General features: G+C 47.6%; 1 protein-coding gene across 4 annotated transcripts in view; it reads left to right on the forward strand.

Moving 5' to 3' along the window:
* MGAT5 (alpha-1,6-mannosylglycoprotein 6-beta-N-acetylglucosaminyltransferase) overlaps positions 1-15191 on the forward strand; it is a 331427-nt gene that overhangs the window by 285743 nt on the left and 30493 nt on the right. For all 4 annotated transcript variants that reach the window (XM_040971485.1, XM_040971487.1, XM_040971486.1 and 1 more), the window contains one exon: positions 8841-8990. In XM_040971485.1, the coding sequence (XP_040827419.1) occupies positions 8841-8990 (150 nt within the window). The remainder of the gene's footprint in view (positions 1-8840; positions 8991-15191) is intronic.

Genomic DNA, 15191 nt, shown 5'->3' on the forward strand with positions numbered 1-15191 from the left:
TGAGTGCCTGGGCAGAGCTCCGGGCACCCTGCCAGCCCAGCACTACGGTTGGTAGCTCAGGAGACTTGGGTTGCTCAGGAGGCTTTCTATCCCCGCGTTTCTTCAAGGTGAGAGCATACTGTGTGACAGTTGTTGGTCCCCTTTCGTTTCCTTTCTACTCTGATCTCCCAGCCACCTGAGAAACGTATGGGTGTTTGCTGCCACAAAGAACGTTGTCCTAGCCCTGCTTGCCTTTCTCTGTCCCTGCCAGGTGATCCTGAGTGGCAGGGTGGGGGGCAGGGAGGAAAGCTGGCCTGTGGGATGCTGGAATGTGGGTCCTCCTCCTCCCCCAGAGTCCTCCCTCCGTGAGGACTGTCCCTTACACTGCTGTTAGGCAGCAGCTTCTGATCTTGGGTCATCTCCAACCCAAAACCCATACACAACATGGCTGCTAGGTGCTATTAACAAACTTCTTTTTAACAATGGCTATTTTAGGCTTATCCTAACTAAATAACATCCACAAAATCACCCAGGGATTCTATTTTTCTAAATTACCTACGAGCAAATTTATGTTACTTCAAATGATCACGTACCACCCAAGTCCCTTAACACAGTTACTATTGCAAAAGTGGGATTTCATAGAACTCAAACAAAAATCAACTTTTCTGAACGCTTTGCCTGCAGAGTTAATCTTAAACCATTGGATCTAGTCTTCGGCAGGCAGTGCCACAAGTAGCATCCTTCACTATTGAAGAGTTCTTAAATAGTATAAAGAATCCTCCCATTACCTTTAATTCCAGAAACAATCCCAGGGCAGTAATTGAAGGATCCACTTTAGTTTAATCATGAAAACTCTGAACATCACTTCAACTTCAGCTACTTCCCTCTGACTACCAAGGGCTACTTCACCAAAGCCTGCTTGGAGTCACTTTCTCTGCTTTTCCAGCTCACTTTCCCCTCCTCATCCTCCCCTCCTTCTTCCTGTATCCCAGGCAGAGCTGCTGACAGTTCCTGCAGAGATAGTACGGGTAGCAGGTCAAGAACAAAGGAAGAGGATGCTCTTGTCTGAGCAGGGCTGGGCTCCCCAGTTGGCCACCGCTGTATTATGCAGACTCTGCTCTGCCATGCTTTGCCCAGAGGACCATTCTCCTGTAATAATGCTTAGGTGTCCAGCAGGCTGATGGTGTGGCTCCCTCCACCTTTCCAGTGCCTGACCTTCCTGTGGCCCCTATAGGCTCCACCAGTTGAGTGTCCATGTGTGTAGTCTACACTTGCATCGAGGGACACAAAGTCCTCCTTAGCCTGAAGAAGATCTGGAACTCGGGCTCTACCCCCAAGCTGGCCCTGCTCCAGACTCCTCCTCGAGGAGTCTCTGACCGTGAGGTTTTCAAGGTTTGAATCTGGTGTTAACCTCCATTCCCCAAGAACTTTCCAGGGATGTGCAGGAAGCTCTCCCAGTGGTCCCCAGAGGCCCTTCATACCCAGCTGGCAGAGCTGATGGACAAGGCGGCAGCTCCCCTCTTCCCACCCACGCCACCTGGACATCCTCCTTCCTCCTCTCTCGGGGTAGATGGCAGGTCCAAGCTGGCTATACCAGTTCCACCTGCCTGTTAGGCTCTTGCCTTTGTAAAGGAGGACCAGCTACTCGCTGTGGAGGGCACCTGCCCCCTTTAGTTTGGTTCCTGACCTTCTATTGATACTACCATGCCACCCTTTATGTGGCAGCACTGAGTCCCAACACTCTGCAATCCTTGCCCAAGGAGTCTTACCGGTTGTCCTGTGGAGTACCACTTAACCATGGCCTCTCCTGAGCATGTGATGTCAGTCTAGCCAGTGCCCGTCCATTCCTCTCAGCTTCAGAAAGGATGAGACTGTAGGGTCAAGTTCATTCCAGGTACAATTAGCTGGCCCTTTGGTGATTCCATATGAAGTACAACTTTGGTTTTGGCAAGGCTATCTGCCAGTCCAGCTAACCATCCCCTGCTTTGTTTTTGTCACTGAGAAGTCTGCTTTCTGTAATGGGGTGGGGGCTGGGAAGAGGGGTGGCTCATGGAGGAATCTGTTGACACATGTAGGCCATGATGCTATGAATGCAATCTTCCAGCCATTTCCCTGCACTCATAGCATAGCCGGTGGGCTGGGTGCTTCAGGGCTGTGTCAATCAGAATAGATTAAGGGGCATCATTATCCATAAGTGACTGCATTTACATTGGGGAGAGAGAAACCGGCTTTGAAATGTGAAGACCTGTTGCCCTTCTCAAAGCAGAAAGAAGCTGTGTCAAAGGCTTTCTTGTTTTCACAAACAGGCTTGCAGTTCCCCAGGGCCCTTGAAGAGGCCTTGGTTCAATGGCAGAAATGTCAGTGTCAAGACAGAGAAAACCCTACAAAACAAAAGAGCAGGGAAATGGGGCAGCATACTAACTAACCCAGATGGGGAGAAGGGGAGGAGCATTACACTGGGGCTGGACACCAAGGTCAGGGTTTTGGTCCTCCAAGGGTTCTTGAAGCTAACTCTTCCCACTTTGTGGATTTAAAGCAGGGTTGACACTCTGTAAGAAGTAAGGGTGCATGTTGAAACAGCTTTCATATACGTTGTATGCCCCCACTTCTGACTCCATCGTGCATATACAGTGGGTGTCTTCTGGAGCCTTAATGCCATGTTACCCCCAAGTATAAATGAGAAATTTGTTGTCAGGTTGCTAAAACAGAACTGACAGCTCTTCTCAGACTATGCATTTACTCTCGAAAATCTCCCTCCAGTTTCTGTCTTTAGACTGGAGACCAAGATTCTCACCTTTGAGTATTCTGTCTCCTTTGTGCCCGGGGAGGTACTTCATCCATGCAACTACACGGCCACTGCTAGGGATGAGTTCTTATGCATGCCAGAAGACATCACGCATGAGTGGGATGCCCAGTACTTCACAAGGAGACTCCTCCCTTTTTTTGCCCTTAGACACTTATGGCAACATCAGACCATGCTGGAGACAGGAGATCTAGGTCCCGTTTCCCCTCCCACTGTCATGCTCTAGCACCATGTCCCAGAAAGATGAGGATTCGGGGCTGGTTGGGCAGGGGAAGACAAATCTTTAGTTTGGTGACTTCCAGAGGTCTTCTAGAGCCCTGTGGAGCCTGAGTGGGACAGCTCCCTTCCTCCATTTCCTATTCTGCCACACAATTTGACCTTGAGTATAAATGAGTCAAGGACTGCACAGATTTTAAATGATTCTGAAGTGTAAATTATTTTTGTTTCACTGCTGAGAATCACAGAGATTTGCATTTTTGGAGCTTACCTCTAATCCTAGAATAAAAGAATTTGTTGGGCCCGGCGCGGTGGCGCAAGTGGTTAGGTCCTCGCCTTGCACGCCCGGGATCCCATATGGGCGCCGGTTCTAATCCCGGCAGCCCCACTTCCCTTCCAGCTCCCTGCCTGTGGCCTGGGAAAGCAGCTGAGGACGGCCCAAAGCTTTGGGACCCTGCACCCGCGTGGGAGACCCGGAAGAGGCTCCTGGCTTCGGATCGGCATAGTATCGGCCCGTTGCGGCTCACTTGGGGAGTGAATCATCGGACGGAAGATCTTCCTCTCTGTATCTCCTCTCTGTATATCCGCCTTTCCAATAAAAAAATAATAAAAATAAATCTTTAAAAAAAAAAAAAAAAAGAATTTGTCATTCTTGTTGGATTTTGGACTTTGGAGCAGGCATGTGAGTTTGTTTGCTTTTATCTCCCTCTCTGCTTCTGTCCTCGTTACATCCTGACTCCTAAGAGGGAGCCTTATATTCAATAGCTGTGTTAAAGTGAAGGTGAAGCTTTTTGAACAATACACCTTTTATGGTTGGCAGCTCTTCTTTTGTGTTGTCTTGTCATAAACCGTTAATAGCCATCAACCCAAAACGCATTTGTTAGGAGCCACCTGCCAGAACTTGGCCCTGACAGCAGGTAGGGTGTCAGAAAGAGCAAGGCCATGCCTAAACTTCTGAATGCTTCATGGTTCATGTTCATGTGCCCGCTGTCTTTATCAGCTGACCAACTCATGTGTACTGGGCACCTGCTCTGTGCCAGGCCTTTGTAAGCCTCGTATCCTGCTGTTGAGAGCCTCAAAATTCCAGCTGAGCAGGAGCACATGGGGGCAGTGCTGCCTCAAAAGGCCCCATGGTATGAAAGCACAGAGGAGGTTGCTTCAACTGGCCAAATCCAGGAAAGCCAATTTATCAATGGTGAGGACAGTGGAGTGTACCTGGGAGAGATGTCCAGAGAGAGGGAGAAAAGACAAGTTGAGAACCACAGGCCAGGTCGTCTGTGCCTGGTAGGCTCAGTGCAGGTGAACCTTGAACAAAGTAGGGCATGTGACAGTAGGAGGCAAAAGAATGAGCACTCTTGGAGGCCTGCTTGTGTGCAGAACTAAAAGGGGAATCTTGTCCCAGTGACCTTGATGACCTGTGAGGCCCTTCATCTAGGTCAATAGAATCTGCAGTTTGGAAAAGTTGTGGCAATGGCGTGGGTGGATTAAAGGGACGAGAGCCTTAGCCTGCAGCCTCTAAACAGCAGGGCACAAGGCTAAGACTAATGTGCACCGTTGCTCTGAATCCATGGTTGTGCATTCCAGGGATTCAGGTATCTGCAGTCCAAACATACTGAAAGGAAAATTCAAAAACTCATCCATACATTTTAAATAACTTTGATTACTGTATTACTTAGAAAATGAAACTAAAAGAATAATTTATTTGACATCAAAAATAATTTGAAATCTAAGCATATTGGATTATAATACATTCTCATGCATTTTCTGAAGAATCCTCATACTGCTATCACTGTTCTGCTTTATTTTTTTTTTTTTTGCAGCTGTAGTGTTGTTAACCTCTTACTGTGTGTGATTTCTGAAATAAGCTTCATTGTAGATTTGTATGTATAGAAAACAAAAGAGGCTACATGGGGTTTGGTGCCATTTGAGGTTTTAGGAATCCACCAGGCATCTTGGAATGTAGCAGAGAACATGTGTTAAAATTTCATAAAGGAAGGAGGAAACCCAGGGTAGTTAGGATGAGGGAGAAGAGAAGGGAGGCAGAGAGTGGCACAAGTGATGTGATGGGGTGGTCACCACGCTGGCTCCTGCATCACCTGGAATAGCAAAGACGTAGCAGACAACCTGGACTCCCTCCCTTGACCATTTCTGGGACAGAGAAGAGGTGGGTTTTATTTATCCCTTGCCATCCTATGACCCAGTCATCTTGGATTTACCTGCTAGGGACCCAGAACCTCCCTCAGGCCCATTGCACCAGGGAGCTTTGTCCTAGTCTGATGGTGGAATCCCACCTCATCACATGAACACTACCAGAGACAGCGAAGGCAGAGCAGCTGTCAGGAACCATGGAAGGTGCGTAGGCATGGGTCACCATCTCCATCACACAGAAGTGTGTCTCTAGAGTCCAGGACAACAGGTGGGGTGGATGCCAGAGTGCATGCTGAGGAGACATGGAGAACTGATGGTGTTAACCTGAGCACAGTCCAAGAGAATGAGGAACAGAACCTGGACAGTAGGGACTATTTTGATCTTATAAAGGAGGAATCAACAGGACATTGTGACTAATTGCATATTGTATGTGTGTTGATGTTGATAAATGTGGAGAAAAGCAGAAGAAAAGGTACAATTCTATTCCGGGGAACTTGGCAAAAGGGCCAGTTACTGAACTCAGGAACAGATGAACGGATGCTGGCTGCTTAAGGTGGTGGATTCCCGTTTGTGTCAGAAGTAGCTACAGCCACAGTAGAAATGTTCAGGATATTTGCATGGCTTTTGGTTGGCTGGTTGTTTTGGAAAGAGTTCACCCACCCACCCAAATAGCTGTGACAGCTAGATCTGGACCCGTTCAAAGCCAGAAGCAAGGAATCCCCATCCTAATTTTCCACATAGGTGACAGTGACCTCAGTAGCTAGGCTCTCTTCTGCCGTCTTCCCAGGTGCATTAGCAGGTACTTGGATTGGAACTGGAGGAACCAGACTCAAACTAGTGCTGCAGGAGGGTTGGTGTAGCAGCAGATAACCTTCTGCACTACAATGCCAGCCCCAGATTTGAGATGTTTGGACCTGAAATTCAGGAAAGAGATCTGAACTGGGGATACCCCAATTGGGTTCATTTTACATCCAGTGAGTATAACTAGTCAGTGTAGGAAACTGTGTCCAAGTGGTCCTGTGGCATGTTCACCTGGAACAGGTAGCATGGCTCACGCTCACCCGATTGCTGCAGAACTCTGACAAGTGGCAGTAAGACATCTGAGGTGGAATGACTTGATTTCATCTCAGCATCAAAACTCAGAGTTAGGCTTGAGACAGTCTGTTCCTTTAATCACTTGTTGAAATCTCATAGATGGAATAACGTCAATCCTCTCTGAGTGTAATTTTTGCCTTTCAGACTTTATTGTGCCTTAATAAGTTCAACAGACTTTATTAGCCTTGACATAAATTTCTTTTGTGGGTCTGAACTTGCTCCCTTGTTGTATTTCGAGGAGGCCTGGCCTTTGCTTGGATTTAAGGGCAGTGTGTGTAATGTCTTCCATTCTTCCTCCTAGGCATTTAACCTGGGAATCCCAATCTGAAGTCTGCCTGCGGAACAGGAACCAGATGGGCCTTTGACTGTTGTGCCTGTCACTCACTGCACTTGTGGTGCTTCCTTGCTAAGTAGAAGCTGCCTCTTCACAGAGGAATGTCTCCTTCTGCAAAAAGGAAGAGGCACATGACATCCCTGCCATGCCCCAGTCCTGCAGCAAGGCCTTATGTGTCCTGGAGATGGTGTTTGGTGGGATGGTGGAGAGGTTGTGTCTCTTCTCTTATTTATTTAGTGGGAATCCAGCTACAGTAGCTTAAGTGAAAATAAGGCCCAGGGTGTGGGAAGATTTTGGATAGCTGCTGGTATTTTAGGGTCCAGAAAGTTCTGGAGAATTTAGGACAAGGAAGGATTTGGGGATACTTGGAAACCACAGCAGTTCTTGGTCCTGGCTTTCTGTCTTTTCTGTTTCCTCTTGTTTTTGCTCCTGCCATTGTACCTTCTCCTTGCTCTCCTTTTCTTTCCTTCCTTCCTCTTCACCCTGGATCTGTATGTGTCTCAGTCTGTCTCACCGGCAAGGATGTCTCAATCACCCTCACTCTCTGGGCCCTTCTTGTCAGCTGTGACTGCCCTCCTTCCCCACCCTCTGCTCCTACTTGGTTCTTTCCTTATTCCCACCCTCCTACCTGGTAACTGGCTTCTTCGAATGTACCTAATCCCTACTTGCCCAAAACCTACACTTGGATGATCTGGTCTGCAAGGAAGCCCGTGGGTATCTGAAAGTGACTGCTCTGCATTCTGTTCCCAAGACAGAGTTGACTCCCTCCATCATCCTGAACTCAATACAGTGTTTGCTGAGCTCCTTGCTGGCCTAGCATCGGCTCTCTTCAGGTCAGACCTGTGCTAGGACAATCAGTGATGCAGGGGTCAGGGTTACAGAGCCCACTATCTGCTTAACATGGGAGGAGGAGGCCCTGAGAAGAAAGATGTTACTGGACGCATCTCACACCAGTACCATATCCATTCAAATCAACTTTGCCTCACCAAGGTAAATGTGGTGCCTTGTCAGCCTTGTGGCACTCATTCCTGTGATCTAGGCACTCAGCTGTGGGGATGTGCTTTTTGGTTGTTACCAGAACTCTACTGGTGCTTCAGGGGAGGGCTCCGCTGCCTTCCATCCTGCAGGTTTTTAGCACATTTCTCCAAGGTCAAGAGTTCTTTGCAGTATTTGCCCAGGAGAAGTCATTGTCAGGGGACAGATGGCAGCCTGCTGTGGTCAGAGCCCACCTGCCCCTGGCCCACATCACATGGCGCCTGGCCCTACACACCCCGTGTCCCTGGAACACAAAGCTGGCTGTGATTAGATTTGCCTGGAGTATCTGAAAACAGGCTTAGAATGAGAAAACCATGACCCACTTTTCTACAACTGGAAAACATTACAGAGCTTGAATTTTCAAATTAAAAAAAAAAAAACATAAAAAACACAGCTTGTCCAATTTAGTCATGCGGAAGCCTGCGGGGGCAAGAGAAAGTGATCTTGTATCCCGTCACCCTTTACAGGTGTTTTGGATTTAGAAACATGCCTGGAAATTTGGTGCCTACACATCCAGGAAGAGGCTTGGTTTGGCTTCCAGCAACAAGTGCTTTCTGTGCTTACAGGGCTCGCCCAAGCTGACAGTCTCTTTTTCTAGTTTGCTCTGCCTATGTGTTCTCAGTTTCTCCAGAGCCAGAGCCAATCAGCACGTGTGGTGAGGGATTCCCCTCTCTGTCTGTGATCTGAGTTGGGTGTGGGATCTGGTTCCCACAGCAGGAGTTCATTGACAATAGAAATACAGATGAGAGCTGGGACGTGTGTACTCCTCAGGGACAGCTTAACATCTCCTGGTGCCTTCTGCAATCCAACACACTGCTGCCTCTGGGCTTTCCTCCCCCAGACTTCCTCTCCTTTCAGCAAGAGCCTGAGCCAAAAGCAGTGTGTGGGGACCCTGGTAATTGACAAAGCAGGGATCATATTTCAAAACAGTTGGCCGGGAGAGGCAATTCGTGTTCAGTGATACACTGCCATGTAATGTGTTTTGTGTAGCAAAACTATCCCGGAACGATCTGTTTCTACTCTCAAAATCCAGCCAGATCACTCTAAAAAGAAATTTCGGTGTTCAGATTGCCCGACTGTTGCCAACAGTATGTTGAGAACATTTTTTTTTTCCCTCTCTTTCTTTCACTATCTTTCTGGCGTCGGGCATTTGAAGAAATTCTGTCCTTTGGGACAGGTTGCTATGCAAATACAAGAGAGACATGTTTTGCGCTTGTGTGCTTTCTTTAGAATAAGAAGCTCTACTTGGACATAATTCACACATACATGGAGGTGCACGCGACTGTTTATGGCTCCAGTACCAAGAATATTCCCAGTTATGTGAAAAACCACGGCATCCTCAGTGGACGGGACCTGCAGTTTCTGCTCCGGGAAACCAAGGTGAGTTTGCAATCCTGGAAACATGCATTCGAGATGCGCTTCCCAGGTTTGCTTCCATTGGCCTTGAAAATGGAACTGAAACCTTTCATGCTGTCATTTCAACACAGCAATTCTGGGCAGACACTGTCCTGGCCAGATGTCGGTGAGCTGTAGAAGGAGGTTGTTGCAGGCTTGCTCATCTGTTGCCAAGCTGGGAGATGTCCCGTGAAATCCACTGCTCTTGGGCCCCTGAGGCAATCACAAGCAAGAATCAGAACTCCATCCATCTAGGGCAGACTAATTTTTAGGTTGACCTCTTGTGTGGCAAGTGAATGATGTTCCATGTAGTCCCCTGGCCCTTGGCAGGGAGAAGGTCTGACAGCCACTGAATTTTAGTCAAAGAACGTATTCATAGGGGTCCTACTATGGACCAGGAAATAAGCCAGGGTCTTGGGGTAAGGATGAAGATAGCAAAGGCAAGCACCTGCCTGGACAGATGGGCCTTCTAAAGGAACTACAGGTTTCACCATGAAAAGGATGGCCCAATTCCTCCCCAACTCATTCCTGTTGAGTGAGCTTTCTCTCATTAGGAGTGTACGCTGGCCAGTTGGGTGAAGGAAAATCCCCGTGGACCCTGAAATCCAAGAGAGCATCAAGTGAGATGGAGATGAATAGGGTGTGGCTGCTGGGCAGGCACAGCCACCTGGAGCAGAGGATGATGTGTCTAGCAGAGAGCTGAAACCAAGCTTGGCTAACCTAAATATTAAAATGGTAGAAAATACACTTTGTAAGGGTCTGATTGTCACAGACTGTGGGGGTGGAGCTGGCTGAGGGCACCCCTGAGGATTGTTTAATGAGCCATAACATGAGGATGTGGTGCTTGTAGGCTTGTAGCCCATAGGGAAGTCCATCTGATGGTGTACTTTTCTAAACTCTGGATTTGTGAATAAACCAGTTTGGCCAGGAAGTGACTGTCAACAGTAAGTGGACTTTTTCGTGTTCAAGGGCAAAAGGATGAGCAGATGGATGTCATAATCCTGATGGTAACTGCCAATCAGTGTGTTTCTTGCAAATGTAGTCACCTGTGTTACTGGTTCCCACAACAGTGTTAGTGTTTTTGACAGCATGAGGGGAATAGACTAGAAAAAGGGACTTGCCCACAGTCAACTGGCATCAAGATATGGAGGTGGCCCCTCCATGATTTTCTTTGTGTTGCACATTTAAGCTCTGTTAGACCCTTGCCACCACAACTTCAGAAACACCTACCCATAAGAGCACTCACTGGACTCCTACCATCCAGAAGCATCTTCCTCCTCTTTGCCTGGTTTCACCATCTAGAAATATATTGATTCTTTCACCACCAAGCATGTGTGTGATACCATGAATAAAACTGTCTGACACATGCTCTTCCCCTTGGCCGCAGACCTACGTTGTGTTCATTAGGATTTTGTTTCCTTAGAAGGATCATCTGTCATCTGATGCCTGGCTGTGGCCTGCCCAGCATGATGCATGTCCCTGGGCTCACCATGGGCTCTCCATTGCTGTCTGCTTTATTTGGCACTTTAGAACCAGGTGCTCTGATGGTGATGCTGCTTTGGCCAGTGGCTTCATTTTAACTTTTCTTCACTTTGGATGATGGGAAAAGTTCAAGTTCCTTTCAGATGATGTTTGGCAGAGCTGGGTTTCAGCAGCGTGTCATTACTGTCTTGTACACTTGTACTAAGCCAGCCTCCTGCGCATCTCACTCAGCCTTGCAGATTTTTAAAAGAGCTCTTACTTACCTCCCATCCATTTAGCCTGTCAAGGAGTAGGAAATAGGCCAAAATAGAGATCCCTGATGTCCAGGAGATGATGAGAAAAGAGATTCCAAAGGCCCAGGCTGTAATGTGAGAGATTGCCTTAACAGTTAGGGGTTACAGTTGGCATTTTGAAAATGAAGGGCATAAAAAAAATTGTGCCTTCCAAGGATGTCCCTGATCCCATCATGTAGTGGCTGCTCATCTAACTGGAATATATTAAACCACTCCAACTGGAATGATGGCTCATAGGGTTGGCGAATAGGACAAGGGCACAGCCCTTCATCACTCTGCCCCCCGCCCCCCCCCCCCGCACACTGACCACAGCAGCCAAAACTAAAACAAATGAATCCCGGGTTTATGAAAGACCGGGCAGGCTTCGCATTTATGACCCCCTCCACCACTCACTGCTTTTCTGGTGTCTCTAAGCAATTTGAAAGCAATTTATTCCAGTACATGGTAGAAGAATGGAGAGCTGGAGCTGCTGAGGGGCTGTGTCTGGGGAGTGAATGAGATTTCATGCATGCCTCAGACTTGGGACCACAGAGGGAAACATGTCTGGTCCCTCTGTAACGATGGAGAGTGAGGACTGATGCTTCTACCGCTCTGGTTCCAGCTTTGCCTTTGCAAGCCAACTTGTGCATCTCTGTACCCACCAGCCCAGAAAAGTCTCCATCCTGCACAATCTCCTTCCTGCCTGCTGCTAACAGTGGGCTGGCATCATGAGCAGATTCTGGCTTCATGGAGCCAAGAGAGGAAATCTGTGCCACGTTAAAATTGGGACTCGAAACATCAGACGGTTTCTGGAGTCGACCACACTTCTAGTGGGGTGGAAGTTTGAAATGAATGAGTGATTTATTAGAAGACTACAGAAAAGGTATTCAATCCAGCCAACTGCAGAAGTGCAGATTGTACAGCAAAGCAGGACTCATTCAAGGTGGTCTGTCTGGTTTTCTTTGGCTGACATCTCCATCTCCTCTAATGTGGTTTCTTCCTTCGTCTGCCTGGTATTTATTTCCTCCTGTCCAGGGCTCCCCTCCAGCATATCTGTTACCTAGTACAAACATGGCATTTGTATCCTACGCTGGCCTGGTGGAAGGGCTGCAGCCATGATCTGTAAGCCCACCCGGGCACTCCTCTTTTTACATCTGAGAAGCTGTGCTGCTGTTCTTGCTGGGATATACCCCTTCTGTTTACATGTGGGACTCACCCAAAGGCCTAACATTGCACGCTACTTATGTAGGATGCACTGTATGACTCTATCCTGTCTTTCTGCCTGACCCACATCACCATATACACACATACACACACATACACATATACCAGCTCTTCCCACTGATCAGGAACCCTCTCCAAACCAGGACTTAAGGCAAACCCTCAGAACTAGACTTTGATTCATGGCTATGAGCGCAGACAGAGGGTGCTTGTTCCAGTCAGGAGATATATTGTCAGCACCCACCTGGCCTTTAGATTTAGTTTGAAAATTCTTACACTGAAAAGCTCAAAAAGCAGAAAGCTTTGAGCACAAACATGATGCCACAAACGAATAGTTATGCCCCCTGGCCTTTAGTAACAGGTCACAGTCAAAATGCCGGATTTTGAAGCTTTTTCTAAAATGTCATTCAGTCTATGTGACTAGAGTGCATGTGAAACTAGTGAAATTCATAGTAGACTTGGATTCCATCCCCAAGATATCTCATTATGTGCGTGAAAATATTCCCAGGCTCACAAAGTGAAATCTCAACTTCTGGTCCCAGGTTTTTCATCTTTAGTGATATTCAACTTGTATAGAGTAAAGACAGGACTTGAAATCCATCTGGGATCTTGGGGCCAGGCCCCTCACAAGTGATTTCTTCCTAATTTTCCTGAGCTTATTATCTACATCTCCCAGTTCTCCCCAGTGGCGGCCCCTGATTGATATCCCGCAGCTCTCTTCACATCCCAGGCTCTGTGAGCAGAGGGCCAAGAGCTCACTTCTATTTGCTTCTCAAGTAGGATCCACATGAATGTCCCTTAGGTCACTGCCATCCATTTTGGGTGAGGACAATAATGGGGCAAATACAGACATGCCCATTCCTCCTTCCCGTTCTAGTGTTTGTGTGTGGAGGATGGAGAATGGAAGATCTGACTTCAGGATGGAAGTCACACCCCCCACAGCCAGCTACTTGCCAACAGACCACCCTGCTTGCAACCAAAATCTTGTGCACTAGTAGTCACTGCTTTGCTCTTGATCCAACAAAAAATGTGTTACATTTTTGATACAGCCCAGACTTTATTCTCGCCATTCTGTGTATAAAAATGAACTGGCCAGTTTTGCCCTCAAGGAGCATGTGGGTGGTGTGAAAAGTAGGGAGCTGGAGCTAAGTGCTGACGCAAAAATCACACTACCCACAGACAACCTTGCAGTAGTCTTGTGCATGGAGACAGTGATGCAGATGTGAGAAATGTGGCTGCATGATTTGAGAAGTCACTAATCCGTTTGAGGTACACCTGCTGCAGAGGACAGGAGCCAACTGTCAGCCATCGCTTTAGCATCTTCACACACTGGTGTTGTCATGGTGCACCTGCCCGTGACGTTTACTGTGACATTAGCTAGTGGCCTCCATTTCCACCTTTACCATGTGCCAGTGCTAAACCCTTTCCACACATTCTGTCTCTTCATATTCTGTGTCCTGTGCTTTTAGCAATGTTATAATCCCATTTAAGGAAGCAGAGTGAATACATCTGCTTCCTGTTCAGGAGTATCTGGAGTGGAGTGTGACAAGTGGTCAGAGAAGGCTGTCCCAGGAGATGGTACCTGAGCTTTACTTCTATGGTGACCTTCCCAGGCCAGCCCAGCTAAATATGTGAAATGTCTACAGTTTTCAGTTGATTTCCATTCTCTCCTGCAAACACATTCCCAAGTCTGCACATGTACAGAGCAAATTATAATGTCTTTGATTTTATTTGGGACTTGCGAATGACTGAAACACAAGAACTTGATCTTGATGATGTTGATTTGCTTTAGCTTGATTCTGCAAAGCACTTGGGCAAGGCACTCCTGATCAGGAGGCTAGCCCAGCGAGTTCATCTCTGAGAAATGGCCTTTAGTTTAGCCACTGACTGAGTTTGGGTACATACACAAGCTGGATGGGGAGGCTCTGTAACTTTGACTCCTTGATCCTCCTAGCTCTTCACCACAGAAACTTCAGGCACTGTGGATCCCTCAGCAAGGACAGAGAAGCCAGGAAGGGAGGGAATCTGCCCACTGTCCGTCACAGCCTTTAGCACCAGGTGCTAGAAGGAAGAGAGCCAGACAGAGAGGCAAGCCTTTAGGTCACACAAAAACAACCAATATCAAGAAATGAAATTGTTTCCTCCATACACAACTGTAGGTTCTTGGTAAAGACGCAAGAGACACCTGTGAGTGGTAATGTGATTGCCAATCACTATATGAAGAGTGGACGAGGGAGGCTTGGCAGTAGCCCAGGACTTGGAGAACTGGGCCCTCCACAGCCCTGCCAGGCCTGTCATCTCTCATCTCTCCTTCTTCAAGTATGCCCCTCCTCTCTGCTCATCTAAAATACTTACTGAAACAGAGAGAACTCCTGTGAAAACACTCACCCACAACTCACCCTCCTAAGCTGCAGCTGGATGGTGCAAGGCCATGTGATGTGGCTGTGTCAAGTTTAGTTTGGATTCAGCCTTGAGCTGCAGTCTGTCAGCCACATCCTACGTACCAAGCTTTGTAATCTCCTTCCATGAGAAACCTTGTTTAATCTTCAGCAGCAGCTCTGTGGGAACAAAGCGCTATTGCTTTTGCCATCTTCTATGTGGAAAGACAGGCTTAGAGAGCTTGTGTTTGCTTGGCTAAGGACCTATCACCAGAGAGAGTGATTGTGAGTGGACCCATGCACAGAGGCCTCCAGCATAAGGGCCCCAGGTACTGAGCCGGGAACCATCAAGGCTGATCTCTGGTCCCCTGCATTCCAGAGCCTCTGCTGTCCCCATCACTCTGTCCTAACAGTCAGTCCATTGCACAGATCCATCCGCTGAGCCACACTTGCTGATTCGGTAAATTAAAACCAATCAGAAAAGTGTATGTTAAGTGTCCTCTTCCAGATTGTGCTTGATGTTTCCATCAAGTGACTGCAAACTGAGCAAATCCACAGTATCTTACAGAAATGCCTCTGTGATTGCTGAGGGCAGGCATGTGGCCCAGGAGTTAAGAGCATGCCTGGGCACCCACATTCTCTGTTGGAGTGCCTGGATTCAAATCCTGGCTCTGCTCTCAAGTAGTTGGATCCCTGCTTCCCACAAGGGAGACCTGCATTGAGCTCTAGCCTATTCCAGCTCCATTATTTGAGGCACCAGGAGATGGGAGTTGTACAACACTCTAATTTTAACCTATGGAATAATTTTTTTAAACAATTATATATCCAAATGA

This window comes from Ochotona curzoniae, unplaced genomic scaffold (assembly GCF_017591425.1).
Source record: "Ochotona curzoniae isolate NIBS_2020 unplaced genomic scaffold, NIBS_Ocur_1.0 contig_2210, whole genome shotgun sequence".
Taxonomy (NCBI): Eukaryota; Metazoa; Chordata; class Mammalia; order Lagomorpha; family Ochotonidae; genus Ochotona; species Ochotona curzoniae.